General features: G+C 40.6%; 1 protein-coding gene across 2 annotated transcripts in view; it reads right to left on the bottom strand.

Annotated features, from left to right (window-relative positions):
• SIN3A (SIN3 transcription regulator family member A) overlaps positions 1-16,822 on the bottom strand; it is a 68,361-nt gene that overhangs the window by 14,829 nt on the left and 36,710 nt on the right. For both annotated transcript variants that reach the window (XM_037046990.1, XM_037046988.1), the window contains exons 9-17: positions 16,671-16,760; positions 14,204-14,322; positions 13,467-13,677; positions 13,023-13,139; positions 10,220-10,458; positions 8,590-8,773; positions 6,633-7,206; positions 3,963-4,132; positions 136-309 (exon numbers count right to left, since the gene is read on the bottom strand). In XM_037046990.1, the coding sequence (XP_036902885.1) occupies positions 136-309; positions 3,963-4,132; positions 6,633-7,206; positions 8,590-8,773; positions 10,220-10,458; positions 13,023-13,139; positions 13,467-13,677; positions 14,204-14,322; positions 16,671-16,760 (1,878 nt within the window). The remainder of the gene's footprint in view (positions 1-135; positions 310-3,962; positions 4,133-6,632; positions 7,207-8,589; positions 8,774-10,219; positions 10,459-13,022; positions 13,140-13,466; positions 13,678-14,203; positions 14,323-16,670; positions 16,761-16,822) is intronic.

The following is a 16,822-nucleotide window of genomic DNA, read 5'->3' as shown; positions in this document are numbered from 1 at the left end:
TCCATGTTTGTAAATTTCCTTCAGTAGAATCACTGGGTCAAAGAGCCCTGGTCTGTATCTGACTTCTGGTAGAGACAGTCCCAACATCTTACCCTGTCACCAGCACAGTCCTTAACTACATGAGTTAACTCTCACCTTAAAGCAGTTCTCATCTGACATGAGCTGCTCGGCCTTCCGCTGATATGCTGACTCCAAGAGACTCCTCGAAGTCTGTGTGTTCAGCTGGCCTCCAGTGGCCCCATTATTGTTTTCTGCCAGGTAAAGGTCAGTCACCTGTACACAGATCTCGTCACTCACGATGTGCTGCAGCTGGAATCAAGCAAAAGCAAGTTGACAAGGAACCAAGAAAATACTCCTCCTAGCCACACGCTCAACCTTACTTTGGACAGTTCCAGTCACTCAGGTCAAAAGGTCTGACAGAATTGGTAATTTTAAAAAATAAGTCACATAAAACCACTATTCTTTTAACTTTTTTGGAGAATAACTAAGCCAAAGTTTTCAACCGTATCCCTGGTCCATAAGTAAAAATCTGAAATCTATTTAAAAGCAAAATCAAAGGCAATGGTTATTAATGTGCTGCTTATTTAAAATTCTAAGGAACTTAAAAAAAACTTTTATATGAAAGAAAATCCCAGTAGCTTTCTATTTTTATGGCATTTTTTTTTACCATTTTTTAATTTGCTTTTATACATATTCTCATATGATCAATGTAACTATCCCGGAAAGAGCCTGAAGAGGGCATCCTGTTATATGAGACAAATTTGTATGTTAGATAAGAAAACTCACTGTGTACACCAAGGTAGGAGACGGGCCCTAGAGAACCATGTCTATACCCAGCAGCTCCTGTACAAAGTCTGAAACTAATTAGGTATTAAGAAACTAGCGCTGAATTAACTGCAGGGATGCTCAGCAGAAGGAGCAGAGTCAGGACTAATATTCAAGCTTTTTGATTCCTAGGGCCAATATTCTCCCTAACACACCATCTATTATCTACAGCTGATAGAAAATCCAGTACTTAAATTGTATATAATGTTAATTAATTCATCTTCAAAATAGGTCAATCACAATTGACTACTGATAACTTTTGACTATCTCATTAAATTATTTGATGACTAGAATGTTGAATTTTTGTTTCCATTTCCATGAATCATGAAGATATTTCTATTGTGAAATAAAAATTCCCTCAACTGAAACTACCCATTAAAATGCCAGAGAACGTGTAAAACCAAACAGATACAGCAGGAAGCAAAAAGTTAACTGCAATATCAATTTGTCTATTTTATTTTAAAATTCTCATAACCGCTCAGCCATTCTATTTTTAGGAAGATACATTCTTTTTAAAGTGCTAATAACTATAACAACTTATTTTTGATATTTAAAAGTCTGAAATGACAAGTATGTGTATCTGTAGATAAATGGACAGAGTGCAAGGTCAGAGGATGAGTGATTTGATAGTGGTACAAAAAGCAGCAACCAGAGAGGCTTAAATACATTATAATTAGTCCCGACAACGGATTCTAATGGACCATTAAAATAATGCTTATTAAGCTCTGGCTGGTGTGACTCAGTGGATTGAGTGCTGGCCTGCAAAGCAAAGGACAGCCGGTTTGATTCCCAGTCAGGGCACATGTCTGGGTTTTGGGCTGGGTCCCTGGTTAGAGGTGTGCAAGAGGCAACCACACATGGATGTTTCTTTCCCTCTCAAAAAATAAAATCTTAAAAAAAATGCTTATGACAACTTGATAGTAAAGTTTAAGATAGAATGAAAGCAGTATACGGAAAGTATATCCAAAGCATGGTCCCTGCCATGTAGATATTTCTGCTTTCTACCTTCTTATTAAAGTAGCCCAGGTCTCCTCACCTATACTCTCTTCTTGGATATCTGACCCCTTCTAGAGTCTTTCAACAAGGCAGTCTATAATCCAGGAAGAACTAGGCAACTTCATCCCTAAGCCAGGCCAGATCTGCATTCCTGCTAATTTGAAATGACACAATGAGTGTGCTTCATAGACAGAGGAGCATCTGGATGGAAATATGAAGTAATGTTTGAGTCAGAGGCACTGCCATGAAAAGCCAAAGCCTAGGTTGGGGGAAAATCCAATGTTCATCTGTAGAAAAGCACAAGAATGAAGTAGATATCCAGAAAGAAGGCATGCAGGCAAAGGAAAAAAATGTCCCAGTCCAATCCTTCTGTGGTCTGGGCATACATTGAGTTCTGTACTAGATGTCTATAAAACTACTTATTTTACTCTTAAAAATAAATCCCTCTTTAACTAGCCTGGAAACGGTAAGATAAATGTATGGATTTGTCTTGAAATATATGTTCTACCTTAGGTCAGCAATGAACTCTGGGAGAATACCAAATGACATGAGGTGAATGAGAGAAGAGATGCAAATCTCATGATCTCATTCCAAACAAGGGGTTAAGATGAGAACCACAAACATATATTTTAAAAAAAACACTGAATTTGGGTTTCTGGATGAAACCTGTTCCCATAAAATAAGACTGAATATTATGTCTTACTAACTCAAAATCATAACCAGGCGCTTCTAGTAAATGGGCAAATTATATCTATTGTTTCAAAAAAGCAACCTCAGCTTATGAAAAATTTTATTAAACTTATAAAGTTGTCATGCTGGCAGTAGGAAGACGTTACCCCTAGCTATAGCAGCAGCAAACCTGTAAGCAGAAACACAAGCACAGGGCAACTTTTAGGGGATGTCAACAGGGACTTGTCTCAAAAATTATGACCACAGCTAACTGTATCCATACAGTGATTTCTGCCAGTCACCATACAGACCCCTTAAAGACCCCTGAATAATTTCTTCAATTTTCAAGAAAAAAACTGTCTGCCTAACAACTTTTTGTGAAGATGTCAAAAGTCAGGTATGTGACACATTCTTCCCTGACCCTGAGAATATGCTCTGAGAAGGACGCAGAGCCAAGCACATTTCAAGTTCAAGGCAAAAGCAGGGGAACTCTACAAGTAGAGTTCCATACTTTACCCCAAGAAAACACTTGAGCAACAAACTTTTCTTTCCACAGTGGCAGCGTGGACTCTAGAATTAGAATTTTCTTTTCACAAGTTTTCATTAAAAAAAAAAAAAAAATTAGTGCACCAACTACAGACTCCCTTTGGAAGTTCAGAACTCAAGGAAAGGAAATGGAAACCTGACCACTGCACACTGTTTCCTATGAAATTAACATTTCTGTTTAGGACAACAAACCTATTCACAAATTTGAAGGGTGCCACAGGAACAAAACACAAAACCAACCACAAACCTAACTCAGAGGGAACCCCAGATAGTGAGGTGGGTAGTATATTATAAAGATGAAGCCCTGGTTGGTGTAGCTCAGTGGATTGAGTGCAGGCCTGCAAACCAGAGGATCATGGTTCATTCCCAGTTGGGGCACATGCCTGGGTTACAGGCCAGTTCCTAGCAGGGGACACACTAGAGGCAACCATACATTGATGTTTCTCTCCCTCTCTCCTTCCCCTCTAAAGATAAATGATTAAAATCTTAAAAAAAAAATGATACACAAAACTTTTCCTGTAAAAAGGACTTTAAATATTGAATGAGGAAGTCTGCAGAATTAGCAATACCTATGGAAGACAAAAGGCTACAGCTGAGAGTTCACCCCTGGCAGATGAGGGCAGAACTGGACCAGGAGGACAAAGAAAACGCTCAAGACCAATGTTGGCTCAACAGGCAGCCAGCATGAAAAGAGTCGAACACCAGGTCTAAGGTAGTCTCATCCAACTGTGAGGGACACTGGGCAAAGCAGAGGAGTCAATTACGTGCTGAAATGCTGCCATTTTGTTAACAAGAGACATCCCACTGCACATTTACTTCCCCTCCTCTCTACAGAAGCATTCATACATAAGCATTGTGATAAGCCCATTCTGTGCCTGGCCCATCTTTAGGTAAGGACATCTTCCCCCACCGGCCCTCGCCCTCACCTGTCTGACGATGCTCTGGATGAGTTTGTCCATGGTGAAGGCGATGTACGCATGAATGGTGAACATCTCTCGCAGTGAATCTTCATACTGCGATGAGTCGATATTGCCATCCAGCAGGCTCCGCACCATATCGAGGAAAGCTGGATAATAATCCTCTACATCGACATCCACTGTGGGAGAGATGGGACAGATGAGGCCTTATCCTGCTAGGAAAAAATCAGGAGAGTAGGCAGGGCAGGTCCCACAGCTGGCCTAAGGAGCACTGAAAGAACAAACCCTAGATACATGGAACATGCCCCTGAGTCCGCAGAGACTCAGTATGATGGAAAGTTACAATCAGCAGTGCTGTCTATCAGAGGGCAGTGACTCTGCAATACACCGGCAGCTTCTACCACTGTGACCATGCCAGAAAGACACGTACTGACAGGTAGGCTGGGCTCTGCATGATAAAGAGTAAAATATCTCAGGAAAGAGGCTTCTTCAAAAAGTTGTTGGCTCCCCTGCTAAGGGAAACCTGCTCTCCCTGCCTGCAAAGAGCATTCGTCACATGAGGCACTTGCTCACAAAGCTACTTCCAGGAAACAGGGGAACAGGCGAGAAAAGGCAGAGAGTAACACTTCAGCACTGGGAAACCTCAGGAACAGAGAAAAGGTGAGCCAATTAAGTCCTCTATGAATAATGAAGTCATCTGCATTTGTCAAAGTCCCTTTGTTTAAAAGCGAATTCCCAATGCTGTACTTCAGAAATTGCTCAAAGTGATCTGTAGTTGCACATGAATCACTTCTGCCACCAGCTGGAACCTTATGAGTTGTTACGGAGACGCTGGCAACTAGCTGAGTGCACAGAATGGTGAAAGGACTCTGCCTACAGTTTACTAAAATAGGACCATTTATTTATATAAGACTCAAAAACATGAAGGAAGATCTGACAGTGGCATGAGGGGGCTACTGGTTGTGTTTTTCTTGATCCAGGTACTGGTTACATAGGTATATTCACTTTGTAAAAATTCAGAGCCATACAAATTCAGATTTGTGTACTTTTCAGTATATGTGTTGCATTTCAGTAAAAAGCACACTAAAATGATGAAACTTTTTTGTTACTGACACTTGTTACCAGTTTATAAAGTCTGCACAGGGGCAAAAAGGCTGTAAGAGCAAAAGCTGACTCTATTTCTGTTTATGCGTGGTGTGAAGCTCATTTAAGACAGACAAAACAGGACAAATTACTATTTAGAAGCAGCAACTGGCTTGAATTTCATCAGAGTATCACCTTGTTCAGAGCCACAGCACAGGCATGAGCTGTCCTGGTACCATAAAAAAACCAACAAACCAAACAAACAAACCCTGTTCTGCCCTGGCTGGTGTGGCTCAGTGGACTGGCACTGGCCTGTGAACTGAAAGGTTGCTGGTTTGATTGCTACTCAGGGCACATGCCTGATTTAAGGGCTAGGTGGTGCAAGGGGCAACCAATCAATGTTTCTCTCGCACATTGATGTTTCTCCCTCTGAAAATAATACATAAAATCTTTTAAAAAATACCGTTCTGTCAGAAAAAGGTTTAAGTGCAATGAACTATGATTTGTAAGACTGACATGACACTGTGACTCAGGACCAATCTATGTAAGCCTCAAACCAAAGTAAGTCTGTGGTAAAGCCAGTATTGGGCCATTTTCTCTTATTTCTACTCAAGTAGATGGAATCATCGCATTGAGATCCAAAACTTATCTCTCTCACACTAGAATACATACAGATAAAGATTTTTAGAATTAATTCCCAGGGTCATTAGCTCTTCAACAGATTGAAGGCTGGGGCCAGACATAGGCTTCTTACATCAGTAACAGGTCTTTTTTTTTTTAAAGAAAGGTAATCTGCTCCACAGATTGGCTATTTCCTCAAGAGCACAGAAAGAAGACTTCATGAAAGTCTTTTGGCTCACAGGTCAGGTATTTAATTTATGAACGGAATGGTTATCTAGAAGTAGGTGGCACAGAATTACTTAAAGCACACGACTGCTTCCTTAACCCTTATTTTTCTTTTCCTGAATTCTATCTTCATTCCTTTTCTGCCTATTCTGCTGTCTCACACCATCTCTTGAGCTTTAATCTCCTTTCCAATCACCTCTCTAGTTATTAGAATGAGCCATGAACCCCACCTCTGGTTAAAGAGAAGTGTTGCCCAAGAACATCAGAAAACCCACATCTGTTTTAGGTATGAACAATTAGGAAATGCAGTTATGTCATAGAGTGGAACAAATGATGTCATTTCCGACCTCTGTCTTTTAAAACACTTTGCATTAATCCAGAGACCTGGTATTTGGGAAACTGATGACAACTGATACCCTCTTCCCTGGTGTCCATAGTACTAGCCATTGAGTGTCCATGATCCAAGCACTACACAGGGTGGCCTGCATATTTTCTCCAAATCTCTCAACAACCCCACAAAGTCACAAGTAGCACCTCCATTTTTCAGAGAAACATGTACAGAGGGTTTAAGTAAGGTCACACAACCAGCAAGCTTCAGAATGAACACTTGAACCACGCCCCCCCCCCGGCCTGCCTGTGCTCCACGTATAAAAAGAAACAGTCCCAAGTCTAACTAAGTCCCACCCCAAATTCACCAGCCCGCATCCTCTGTGAACACATCCTCTGCAAACCAGCAGTTCTGGCACTCACTAGGTTCTTTGAGACGGAGCTGGATGGCAGGGCTGTCGCTTTTGTCTCGTTTTATGCCTAGCACTTCCCGCTCCCACTCCCTTTCTCGATTTTCTTCTTCAATCTGCCTTTCTGCTTGGGAGCAAATCCGCAGAAGCCTCAAGCAGAGAATCTGGTGCAGTCGCATAAAGATGTACCAGTTGTTATTAACATAGAAGAGGTTGTACACTTCATCCATCCCTCTTAGCTTCTGCGCTGTTGTGTTACTAAACAGTAGCTTGGACTTAGGGGGACTGCCCCCAACACCATTGTGCTTCTTAGCCGCCCCCGTGGCTTCATCTACATCCATCTCTTCTTCTTCCTCTTCTTCTACATCTGAGAGATCACCCCTCTGAGCAAAGAGCAGATCTGGAATGAAGTGATACATGATCTGCTTGATTTTGTACTTGTCCTCCTTCTGAATGCCTGCCTGCCTCTTCACATGGTGGATGATCAGGGCAGCAGCATCCTCCAGAATCTGCTTGTCTTCATAGGCCAGTGAGAGGTGTGGCCCGGCAGGAACACCAGCATTTTCTTCCGTAGCCTGCTCTTGCCTCTACCAGGAGAGAAACACAAAGTAGTAAGTGTCATATCCACGGCAACAACCAACAGACCTACAACACCATCAGTACATTCAATTATTAACCATAGTGGCTAGTATTTCCCAATCCAAAACTTCCAGAAACAATAAAGTAATGTGGAATATGTGGTTTGAGAAGAAAATATTGGTACCTTCTACATTTTGAAGACTTACAGGAAACAACAGGATAGAATTTGGACCATCTTCTAAAATTCTGAATTAGTATTTATGAAGGATACAACATGAGGTCTAGGAATCACTTTAAAGTACTTCTGGGAGTGGGAATGAACATTGGCAAAATAGGGATGATTAAGTTTATGCAAGAGCTCATTTTTACTATGCTCCCCTTTTTTGTGTGTATTTTGACATTTTCACAATAAAAAGTTTTGTAAAATTCAAGATCACACTGCTTCTAGGAATTCTCACCCACGTTGCATTTATATTTCTATCCATCACATAAGACTATGAGGTCAAAGAAGCAGGACTACTTTCTTATTCATCTCTATCCTATTTCCTGTACTACATATAATCCTTATAAGTATGCTGAATAAACAAGGATTAGAAAGAGTCTGGGGATCAGTGAGAGAGGTTTAAGTGGTGGGAAGCTGAGACAAACTAATGAATACAATGTACTGCTTGAGAGAAATGAATGGGGAGAGAGGTGATGTTGTCAACTAAAAGCAGGAGGGTGAACTGGGAAACCAGTAAGACAGCTTAGGTATAAAGGTGAGATTTACTTTACTTTTAAAATTTTTATTTATTTAATTTAGAAGGGAAGGGAGGGAGAAAAAGAGGGATAGAAATCTCCATCAGCTGCCTCTCAACACCTGCAAGTGGGGACCTGGCCTGTGATCCAGTCACGTGCCCGGACGAGGAATCAAGCCAGCAACCCTTACCCCTGGCTGGTGTGGCTCAGTGGACTGAGTGTCAGCCTGCGAACCAAAGGGTGGCAGGTTTGATTCCCAGCCAGGGCACTTGCCTAGGTGGCAGGCCAGGTCCCCAGTGGGGGGCTTTCAAAAGGCAACCACACACTGATGTTTCTCTCCCTCTCTTTCTGCCCCCCTTCCCCTTTGTCTAAAAATAAATATCTTTTTAAGAAAACCCCCCAAACCAGCAACCCTTTGGTTTGTGGGATGACACCCAACCTACTGAGCCACACCAAACAGGGTAAAAGGTGAGGTTTAGAGTTAAAATGGTAGAATCAGGAACAGAAGCCTATGACAATTACAAAGCAAGAATCAACAAGTCTTAAGAGGGTCTAGCTTTCATATAACAATGCTCATTTCCAGGAATCAAAGCTATATGAAATACAAAGACCTCTCTCTACCCCTCTCTCAGGGGTAGAGACCTCCAGCTCACCTCATCATAGATACTCTCAATCTCGTTGAGTAAGCTCTTAGACCTCAGAACCTTGGTGTCGTTCTGTTTAAAGTTGATGCCCTGGTGGTCCAGAGACTTCAAGTAGTATTTCTCATTTTGCTCTCTCCAAACTTTGTTAAAGCCCCTCTGAGCTTCTCGCCATTCTTCCTCTTTCATCTTCAACCTAGTAGGGTGTGGAGGTGGGGTGGAGACAACAAGGTGGGGAATCAAACTCTCTGGAATGGAATCCTGGCTTTGCTGTACTAGCCATAGAAAGGCTAGTACACAGCCAAGTACATGATGTACTTTCCTCACCAGTGAAATACAGGAGTGAGAAGTATGTCACATTTATTTAAAAAGCCAAAAAGATATATAATATGCCTGTCAAATTTTTGGCGGCTTAATATATAAGCAAAGTCTTTAATTCTGTTACATGAGAAAATTACTCATTCAAGATTTGAGAGAAGTAATTTGTCCCAAAAGTCAGAAATCCTACCTACAATAGTTTTTTCTCAAACAGCAGTCCATGGAATAGCCTTAAAAGAAGTTCTCATCCTTGGCCAGCCAAAACAAAGTTAAACCAGTTTGTTTGTTACGGAATCTCTAAGAATGTTTACTATGCTAAAGTAAAGTCAAAAGTCCAAGAGCAGAGAGCCTGCACAGCAATGTTCTGGACACAGTTTGGGAAGTTCTGATGAGCACAACTGACCCTCCAGACGAGGAGAGTAAAATAAAAACTAACACAGGAACTGAATATCTCAAAGCCAAAAGTTAAATGCTACTGGCAAAAAGAGAAATAACCTGTGGTAGCATGTGAGGGGAAGACCTGAGGGGAACACTAAAATGGGGGCATCTGTGCAGCAGACAAAAATTCCTTTTCACCAGGTGAAAGATTAATGAGCAAGCACCAAGCTCTTAGCTGGGATTCGCACTGGGGTCCAGAGTGACTTGGAGGAACCTGGGGCTCAGCCCTGACTCCAGCCTCTCCTTGATGCCTGATCACAAATGGGCACAAAAGCTCCTCTGCAACTCACACAGTAAGCTTATTAGGAGAAAGAGTAAGAAATTCTTGTAAAAATCACCACCTAAGTCTTTTTAAATAATGCATATCAATTTTACAAAGACAAAGGGTGACTCTCCTTAAAAATCAAAGATGTTACAATGGTTAGTACTGAACACCAGGGAAGATGGATGATGGTTCTCTTCTTTGTTCTTTTCTATACTCAAAGCATGACCTCAAACACAGAGCACTCCACTATGGCCTTTCAAGCTCTGTCCTCTCTACTGTTGGTTACACAGAGCCCCATCAAGAAGCTCCACCAGCATGCTCGCTTCAGCAGCACATACACTAAAACTGGAGTGACACAGAAAAGAGTTGGAGGACCCCCGAGTGAGAATAACATGCAAATCTGTGAAGCATTTTATATTATATATATGACTTATTTAATATATACATATAATTTATTTAAAATAAATAGATATATAAATCAAAGCCTCACTATCTTACGCTGTACCTGATTTCTGACAACCAGATTGGGGAGAAATGGAGATACCATAGCCAAAAACAAGTTTTATTTAATGGGACATCCTGAAGCACAGAGGAGCACAAAGGGCACATTTGCTCAGGTACCTTTTAAGGACAATGGGGACAGCAATGGAGGGGTTCTTCCTCAGACCATCAATGATGTCGGCTGCTTTGTCAGCATATATCCTCTGGAGTGCTTTCCGATGGATGACTTCTGACGTGCCCCCAAGGGTGTTGTCCAAGCGAAACTTGGCTTGTTCCTCAGCAGACAGGCGGGAGAGCTTCTTCTGTATTGCTTCCAAAACCCGGATTGTTGCCAGATTGGTCTCTAAAACTACATCAAGCTGGGGGGGAGACAAAGTGTGCTCAGGACCCAAACCAGAATAGAACAGTAAGTCAGGAGTATTATAGTGAGGTATAAAACTCCCTGGAAGGGAGTCCTGGATCTGCCGCAATAGCCACAGAAGACTCTTTTCTTACCAGTAAATTAGGAATAGCACCTACTCTCATAAGGTGGTTTTCTTGATCAAATGATACAATTCACACGAAGGGTTGTACAATGCCTAGCACATAGCAAAAATCAACAAATGACCAGTAAGTGGCAGTCATTACTTCTACCATGGCCAGTGTGCTTGGTGTAGGACTCCTAACCCCAGATTAGAAGGGCCCAACAGGAAGCAACCTTACAAACACTATTCCCTGAACTGCTAAGATGTTACAAACAACAACAACAAAACCCCCCAAACAAACAGACAAACAAACAAACAAAAAACCCAAGAGACAATTCAAGATAACTCTCAGTCTTAAAAGAAAAAAATTTCAGGGTAACTTGAGATATTTAAATATTTACCGGCCTTTTTCACATATCATTCCTTAGCAACTTCAATGTTGATATGTGGAGACCCATTTAAATTCTTACTGAACTCCTGGCATTTATTTTCTGGCAAGGGGATAGTTCGACTTGATTAAGGATATGACTGGCAGCCTTTAACTTTTTTTTGTAGCCTTAACATAAGAAATCTCCACATGAGAAACAGAAAACAAAGTAAATAAGTATAAGTAGTGTCAAGGGCCTATGAACAAATGTCTGTAGACGTTTCCCTAAGTTTTCTAGTTTTTGGACTGTGGTATTTTGTCAAGTATTTTTGGTTCCCCCAACCCTAATTTTGGACAAAAGATGGACTGAACATCCTGGCTCCTTGTGATTAGATAGGACCATGCTTGTAACTAGTTCTGGCAAATGAATTGTGAACAGGTGGGTCAGAGTAATGTTTATTACTTCCAGAGCTGTCTTTTTCCTGCCAGTGACTGGCAGCTTGGGCTTCCAAGTAATTCTGAGGAGCAGAATCCCCTGTTAGATATCAATGCATGTGAAGCAAGATCAAGGAATAAATCTGTTTCTTCAAGCCACCAAGATTTGGGGATTGTCTATATTCTAGGATAACTCACCTATCCTGATATATAAAAGAATGTTCCTTGGAAACAAACCACTGTATGGACAGAATTTTCCAGAAAGGTATGCTCCTTCAAACTAGTCCATCTCACCCAAGTCTAAACACACGCACACAGACAACACTTCCGTCACTTTTACTGCTATAATCGCAAATGGGAAAAGGAACATGTTGTCCTCCTGTTTGCATGCGTACCAGTTGAGAACAGTAACATCCCATCAAAAAAGACGTCAATTTCTGCTTTCTAACTCATTGAATCTCACTAAACATATGTAAGTGAGACATATGTAATCTCATTACATACGTAATGCTTTCTTTAGCCTGATAAAAATTTTCCATGGTAGTTAACATCTATCATGATTTACTTTTCTTTTTTTAAAAATTTTATTTATTTATCTTTAGAGGGGAAGGGAAGGAGAGAGAGAGAGAGAGAAATATCAATGTATGGTTGCCTCTGGTGTGTCCCCTGCTGGGAACTGGCCTGCAACCCAGGCATGTGCCCTGACTGGGAATCGAACCGCGATCGTGTGGTTCGCAGGCCTGCGCTCAATCCACTGAGCTACACCAGCCACAGCTGATTTACTTTTCTGCAAATGGCTGAAGCTCTTCTTCATTAACCCTGGGGCAGAGATGGCCAATCATCTGCCAGTGGCCAAGTAACATGGTTCTCATTTACAACACACCCAAGACAGCTGGTATGCGTGTGGAGTAACTGGCAGAGGGCTAAATCAATATGGGTTATTAACAAAGAGCAAGGTATCACCACCCATCCATAAGGATAAGCAGGGCCAGTTTTATATAATAAATACATTAAATAAGATACACGTAATTTTACCTCTTCAGATGCATTCAACATGCCCTTTTCTAGTTGAAAACATCAGTGAACACGGGGGACTCAGAACCCATTCAGCACTCCCACTCCTGGTGTGAGGGCTGTGCCAGCTCATTTAATTCACTCAAGCTACTTCCCAACCACTTTAAAGTAAAGTTCCTACTTTAACTTTCTTTCAAAAGGTACCACACATCAACACCAGAAATATGAAAGAATACCGGTTCTCACAGGAGAGTTGATTTCACTTAAGAATAACAATATACTATAAAATAACTTCCAGCAGCTTCAAGAAAGCCCAGTAGGCCTTACTACAGTACCAAGTTTATTTGCCATGCAATACATAATAACCTTTAAAATGGAATTAAAATTCAAATTATTATTCGGCTATCAATGGATAATTTCAGTTAAGGTTAATGTGGCCAGATAAGTCACATTTGCCATAAAACTATTATTAGCATATTTGAAAAACTCTTAAAGCATGGTAAGTTCAATAAGCATTTACCACAAAAGAACATGCATGTCCGACTGTTCAGTCTTAAAAGCCGACCCTCACAGACAGGTATTTAAGGTATCTTATTTAGCATCTTCCATGTCCCCAAACTTCAAATGATGAAGGTGTTTGTACCTCAAAGCGTTCGTCTTCACAACGATAGATATGTTCTTCATACTGAGTTTTCTTGGAACTAACAAAGGTGGAGTCCTCAGACCAGGAAGGAAAGGAAACCCAGGTATCGTTTAAAACCTTCAGGTAAAAGAGAAATTGAAACAAAAGTGTAATTGAAACAAAAGTGTAACAAAGCTTTCTGGTGATTAAGCATTCTCAATAAAAAAGACAAAACTCTAGGGAAAGGAAGAACATTTAACATTACAAGCTTCACCTTTAGCAAGTTTACAAACGATACCAGATTAAGGAAAGGGTTCTGAAATAAGTATAAAACATTTTCTTTTGAAAAAAAGACAGAAAAGGGTCTTGGTTTCCTCAATGATATAAATTCTTGACCCCTGAGACCATTCCCTTCTAGAGAAAGTTAACAGATTTGGTGTTGCTCCTTTCCGGGGAAGGCCTTACCTCTTTACAGAGAGGAGTCCGTCCTGTGCACTTGGGCTGCTGGTAACTCTTTGGGAGGGCTCGGTAGCTGGAACCCAATCGTTTACAGGAGGCATAGTCTATCTCCATGGCAATGCCTTCTGTGGCGCGTTCCTTCGGAAACGTTTCCAAATGTACAGACTCCTTATAGCCCAGGAAGTTTTTAAACCAATTAAACAACTCAGGGAATTTCCTGAAAAATCAAACCAAAAACTGGTGAGCAAGTAGAAGCATGATGTACTTATCCTGAGGTGTGGCTACCACTATTTGGTGTTGGGTCAGAATTCTGCTATCAGGGACAAATTCCGTATCGCTTCTAAGCATTTGGTTTCCCCTTTTCTTGCAGGGTTCTAAGGTCAGTTAGGGTGGTGATGAAGAGTGCACTGAAATCAGACAAATCTTCTAACCAGCCATTCTTCTAATCAAGAACACTGCTTCGGTAATTCAGATCTTTCTTAGGTTGTCAAATATAGTCGAGATTCTAGAACCCGAACAGACTGATCTCTATAAACATCCGACACTGATCAGGGGATGCCCTATTTTTTCATCTTTACAGTTGAAATAAAAGACTTCCCAGAAGATTCTGTCATTGACAGACTTTTTGAACCAACTAACCTACCACAATCAAACTAATTTTTCTTATCATAAACTCTCATAAACTAAGTTTTATTTCATTTCCATATCATATATCAGGACAAAGCACCCTCAACTCTACTTACCCCAGGAAAGGAGAGACTAACTGCACAAGCTCAGCCCGAGAGATAACCTCCTGGTTGAAGATAACAAGACAGCGCAGGAAATTCTCATAGGCCTCTGCACTACGCAGAGCCTTTCGGACCTTGTGGAGGGAACCAGAAGAAAAATGGTTAATCAGGGAATGAAGAGATCCTGGATCGCTTTACTATTTTTGTTTTAAAGATTTAGTTTTTAAAAAGATTTTATTTATTTATTTTTAGAGAGAGGGGAAGGGAGGGAGAAAAGAGAGGGAGAGAAACATCCATACTGAGGATTAAACCAGCGATCTTTTGCTTTGTGGGATGACGCCCAACCAAATGAACCACACCAGTCAGAGTGATCCTGGATCACTTTTAAATGATTAGGGAAATCTGAAGTTATCTGATAATACTAACAAATTAATGTTAGTTTTTTTCAGATGAGATCATGATTATGTTTGAAAAAAGGCTTTATTTTAAAAGAAAACAGCCCTGGCCAGTGTGGCTCAGAGTCATCCCGTGGCTGAAAAGGTTGTGTCATTGACATGCCTAAGTTACCGGTTTGATCCCCGGACCAGGCGCAAATGGAAGGCAACCAATCGATGCTTGTTTCTTGCATCAATGCTTCTCTCTCTCCCTTCCTCTCTCTAAAAAAGCAATGAAAAAATGTCCTCAGGTGAGGATAAAAAATTTTTTTTAAAAAAAGGAAACTTAGTAAAAATATCTATGAATGAAGTAATTCAGTATGTGTGATCTGTCTGTGATGGATGAGGAGAGCACACAGGAAAGAAAGAAGGGTCCTGACTTGCAGCTCGATGATGACGGGTATGTGAGGAGTCAGTTTAACTGTTCTCTTTAATTTCATCTATGTTTAAAATCTTCCATAACAAAAAATTTTTAAATGAGATCCTGAAATAAGACATTCACCTCCTCACATGATCAATTCTCCTAATCCAAATCAGTTACTGAAGCTTTTCTTTCCTCTCCTAACAGATGTTTACAGCAAACTCTCGTCATCTCATATAATGACCTTCTTAAATAAGATACTTGTGTCCTCTGACCTGATTCTTTTCCTCCTTCCATTTATAATATTGATCATTTTAATATCCCAAAACCTAAAAATGTTCAATGGCACAGACAAAGTAAAACTAATTTGGCTAGATGAACAAGCTGAAGTTTCAAGTTCAGTAGTAAATACTTAGCAGTGTAGTCCTTTAGTAGACGATCACAGACCACGTGCTTTATCAAGAACCCCTTCTCCAGGCTGCCATTTACTTTTCATAACTCCCAATGAGTAGATACTATATGGAATATGTACTTTCAAAGCCAAAGATAAAAGAGCACTTCACTGTTGTACAATACACCATATTTACTCTAACTTTTATTAGCCTTTACACATACACAGAATAGTCGAACGAACCCCACATTCTCACCCAGCCTCAATGATCAACATATAGTAAATTTGGTTTCATCTATGCCCACTTCCCCACCAATGAATTTTAAAGTGAATTCTTGATTATTTCATCTATACCTAATTCAGTATGTATTCCTAAAAAAGAAATACTAAAAAACAACAACAAAATACCATAGTTCTTTACAAACTAAACTTATTTAGCTTCCCAATCCCACCCTTCCCTTGCCATTTTCCAGGCTGATTGTGACTTCGACTTCTACATTTGCCTTTAAAAGCATTAAGCAGCCTTCAGAAACGATTTAAGTCAGAGCCAAGGGCTCAACTATCTTGCAGAACAGCACAGCAGGCTAAAAAGAGATCAAGAAACACCAATCATGGAAACACTAAATCATTTGTACTTTCGCAAAAACCCCAAATGGCAAGACTGGGTAAACCACCAGCAGATCAACCCAAGCTGGCTTCTGCCAGTGAGAAGCCTGGCAGCTGCCAGCAACTTTGATGAAAGTGGCCTGCTAATCATCAAGCTGCCTCCAATGAGGAAGTCAGACAGAGGCGAAAGGTCAAACTAACACACCCTAAAACACTGTTTATACTAGTGATCACCATCTCAGGCTGCTCATCAGAATCACCTGGAGAGCGCTGAAAACATACAACTAAATCAGAATCCCAAGGAATCCTGTGTATGATACTGCAAGTAAGTGTCACAAGCAATCAGAAGATTACAAGTCGTTTTGAGTCTTCAACAATTAGTGCACCGATACTGCCACTTTCCGCCGCACAGACTGACACCGGCAACGGGAAACTCCAAACACATTTTGAGAGTTTTTAATATTATGCATTTTGTTAAAGCTATTTTCCACCATGGAAAATGCTGTATTTTGCTGCAAACTATTTCACAAAACCAAAGCAGACAATGCTACCATTTCTCTCGGAAACCATGTTAAATAGTAGAAAGTCCTACTCAGCTTGATGCCTCTAAAGAAAAAAAATCTTGGGGGATGGAGTGATTTTCTTTTGGCATAATGGGTGATATTAAATCTAATTCATTCATTTACTCACCTTATCAAAAAATAATGATTCAGTTCCTACACCATGCTTGCTGGCATCTACCATAGAAGAATCCTTTAGACTGAGCAGTTTGGGTTTCTTCTGCAAAAAAGGGAAAACACAAACATGTTAAGATTCAAAGGGTAAATTCCTCCAAGTATTAT

Source organism: Sturnira hondurensis, unplaced genomic scaffold (genome assembly GCF_014824575.4).
Source record: "Sturnira hondurensis isolate 20B ecotype Veracruz unplaced genomic scaffold, ASM1482457v3 Scaffold0005329, whole genome shotgun sequence".
In the NCBI taxonomy this organism is placed as follows: domain Eukaryota; kingdom Metazoa; phylum Chordata; class Mammalia; order Chiroptera; family Phyllostomidae; genus Sturnira; species Sturnira hondurensis.
The sequence above is the reverse complement of the archived record's forward strand: the minus strand, read 5'-3'. Positions and strand labels throughout refer to the sequence as shown.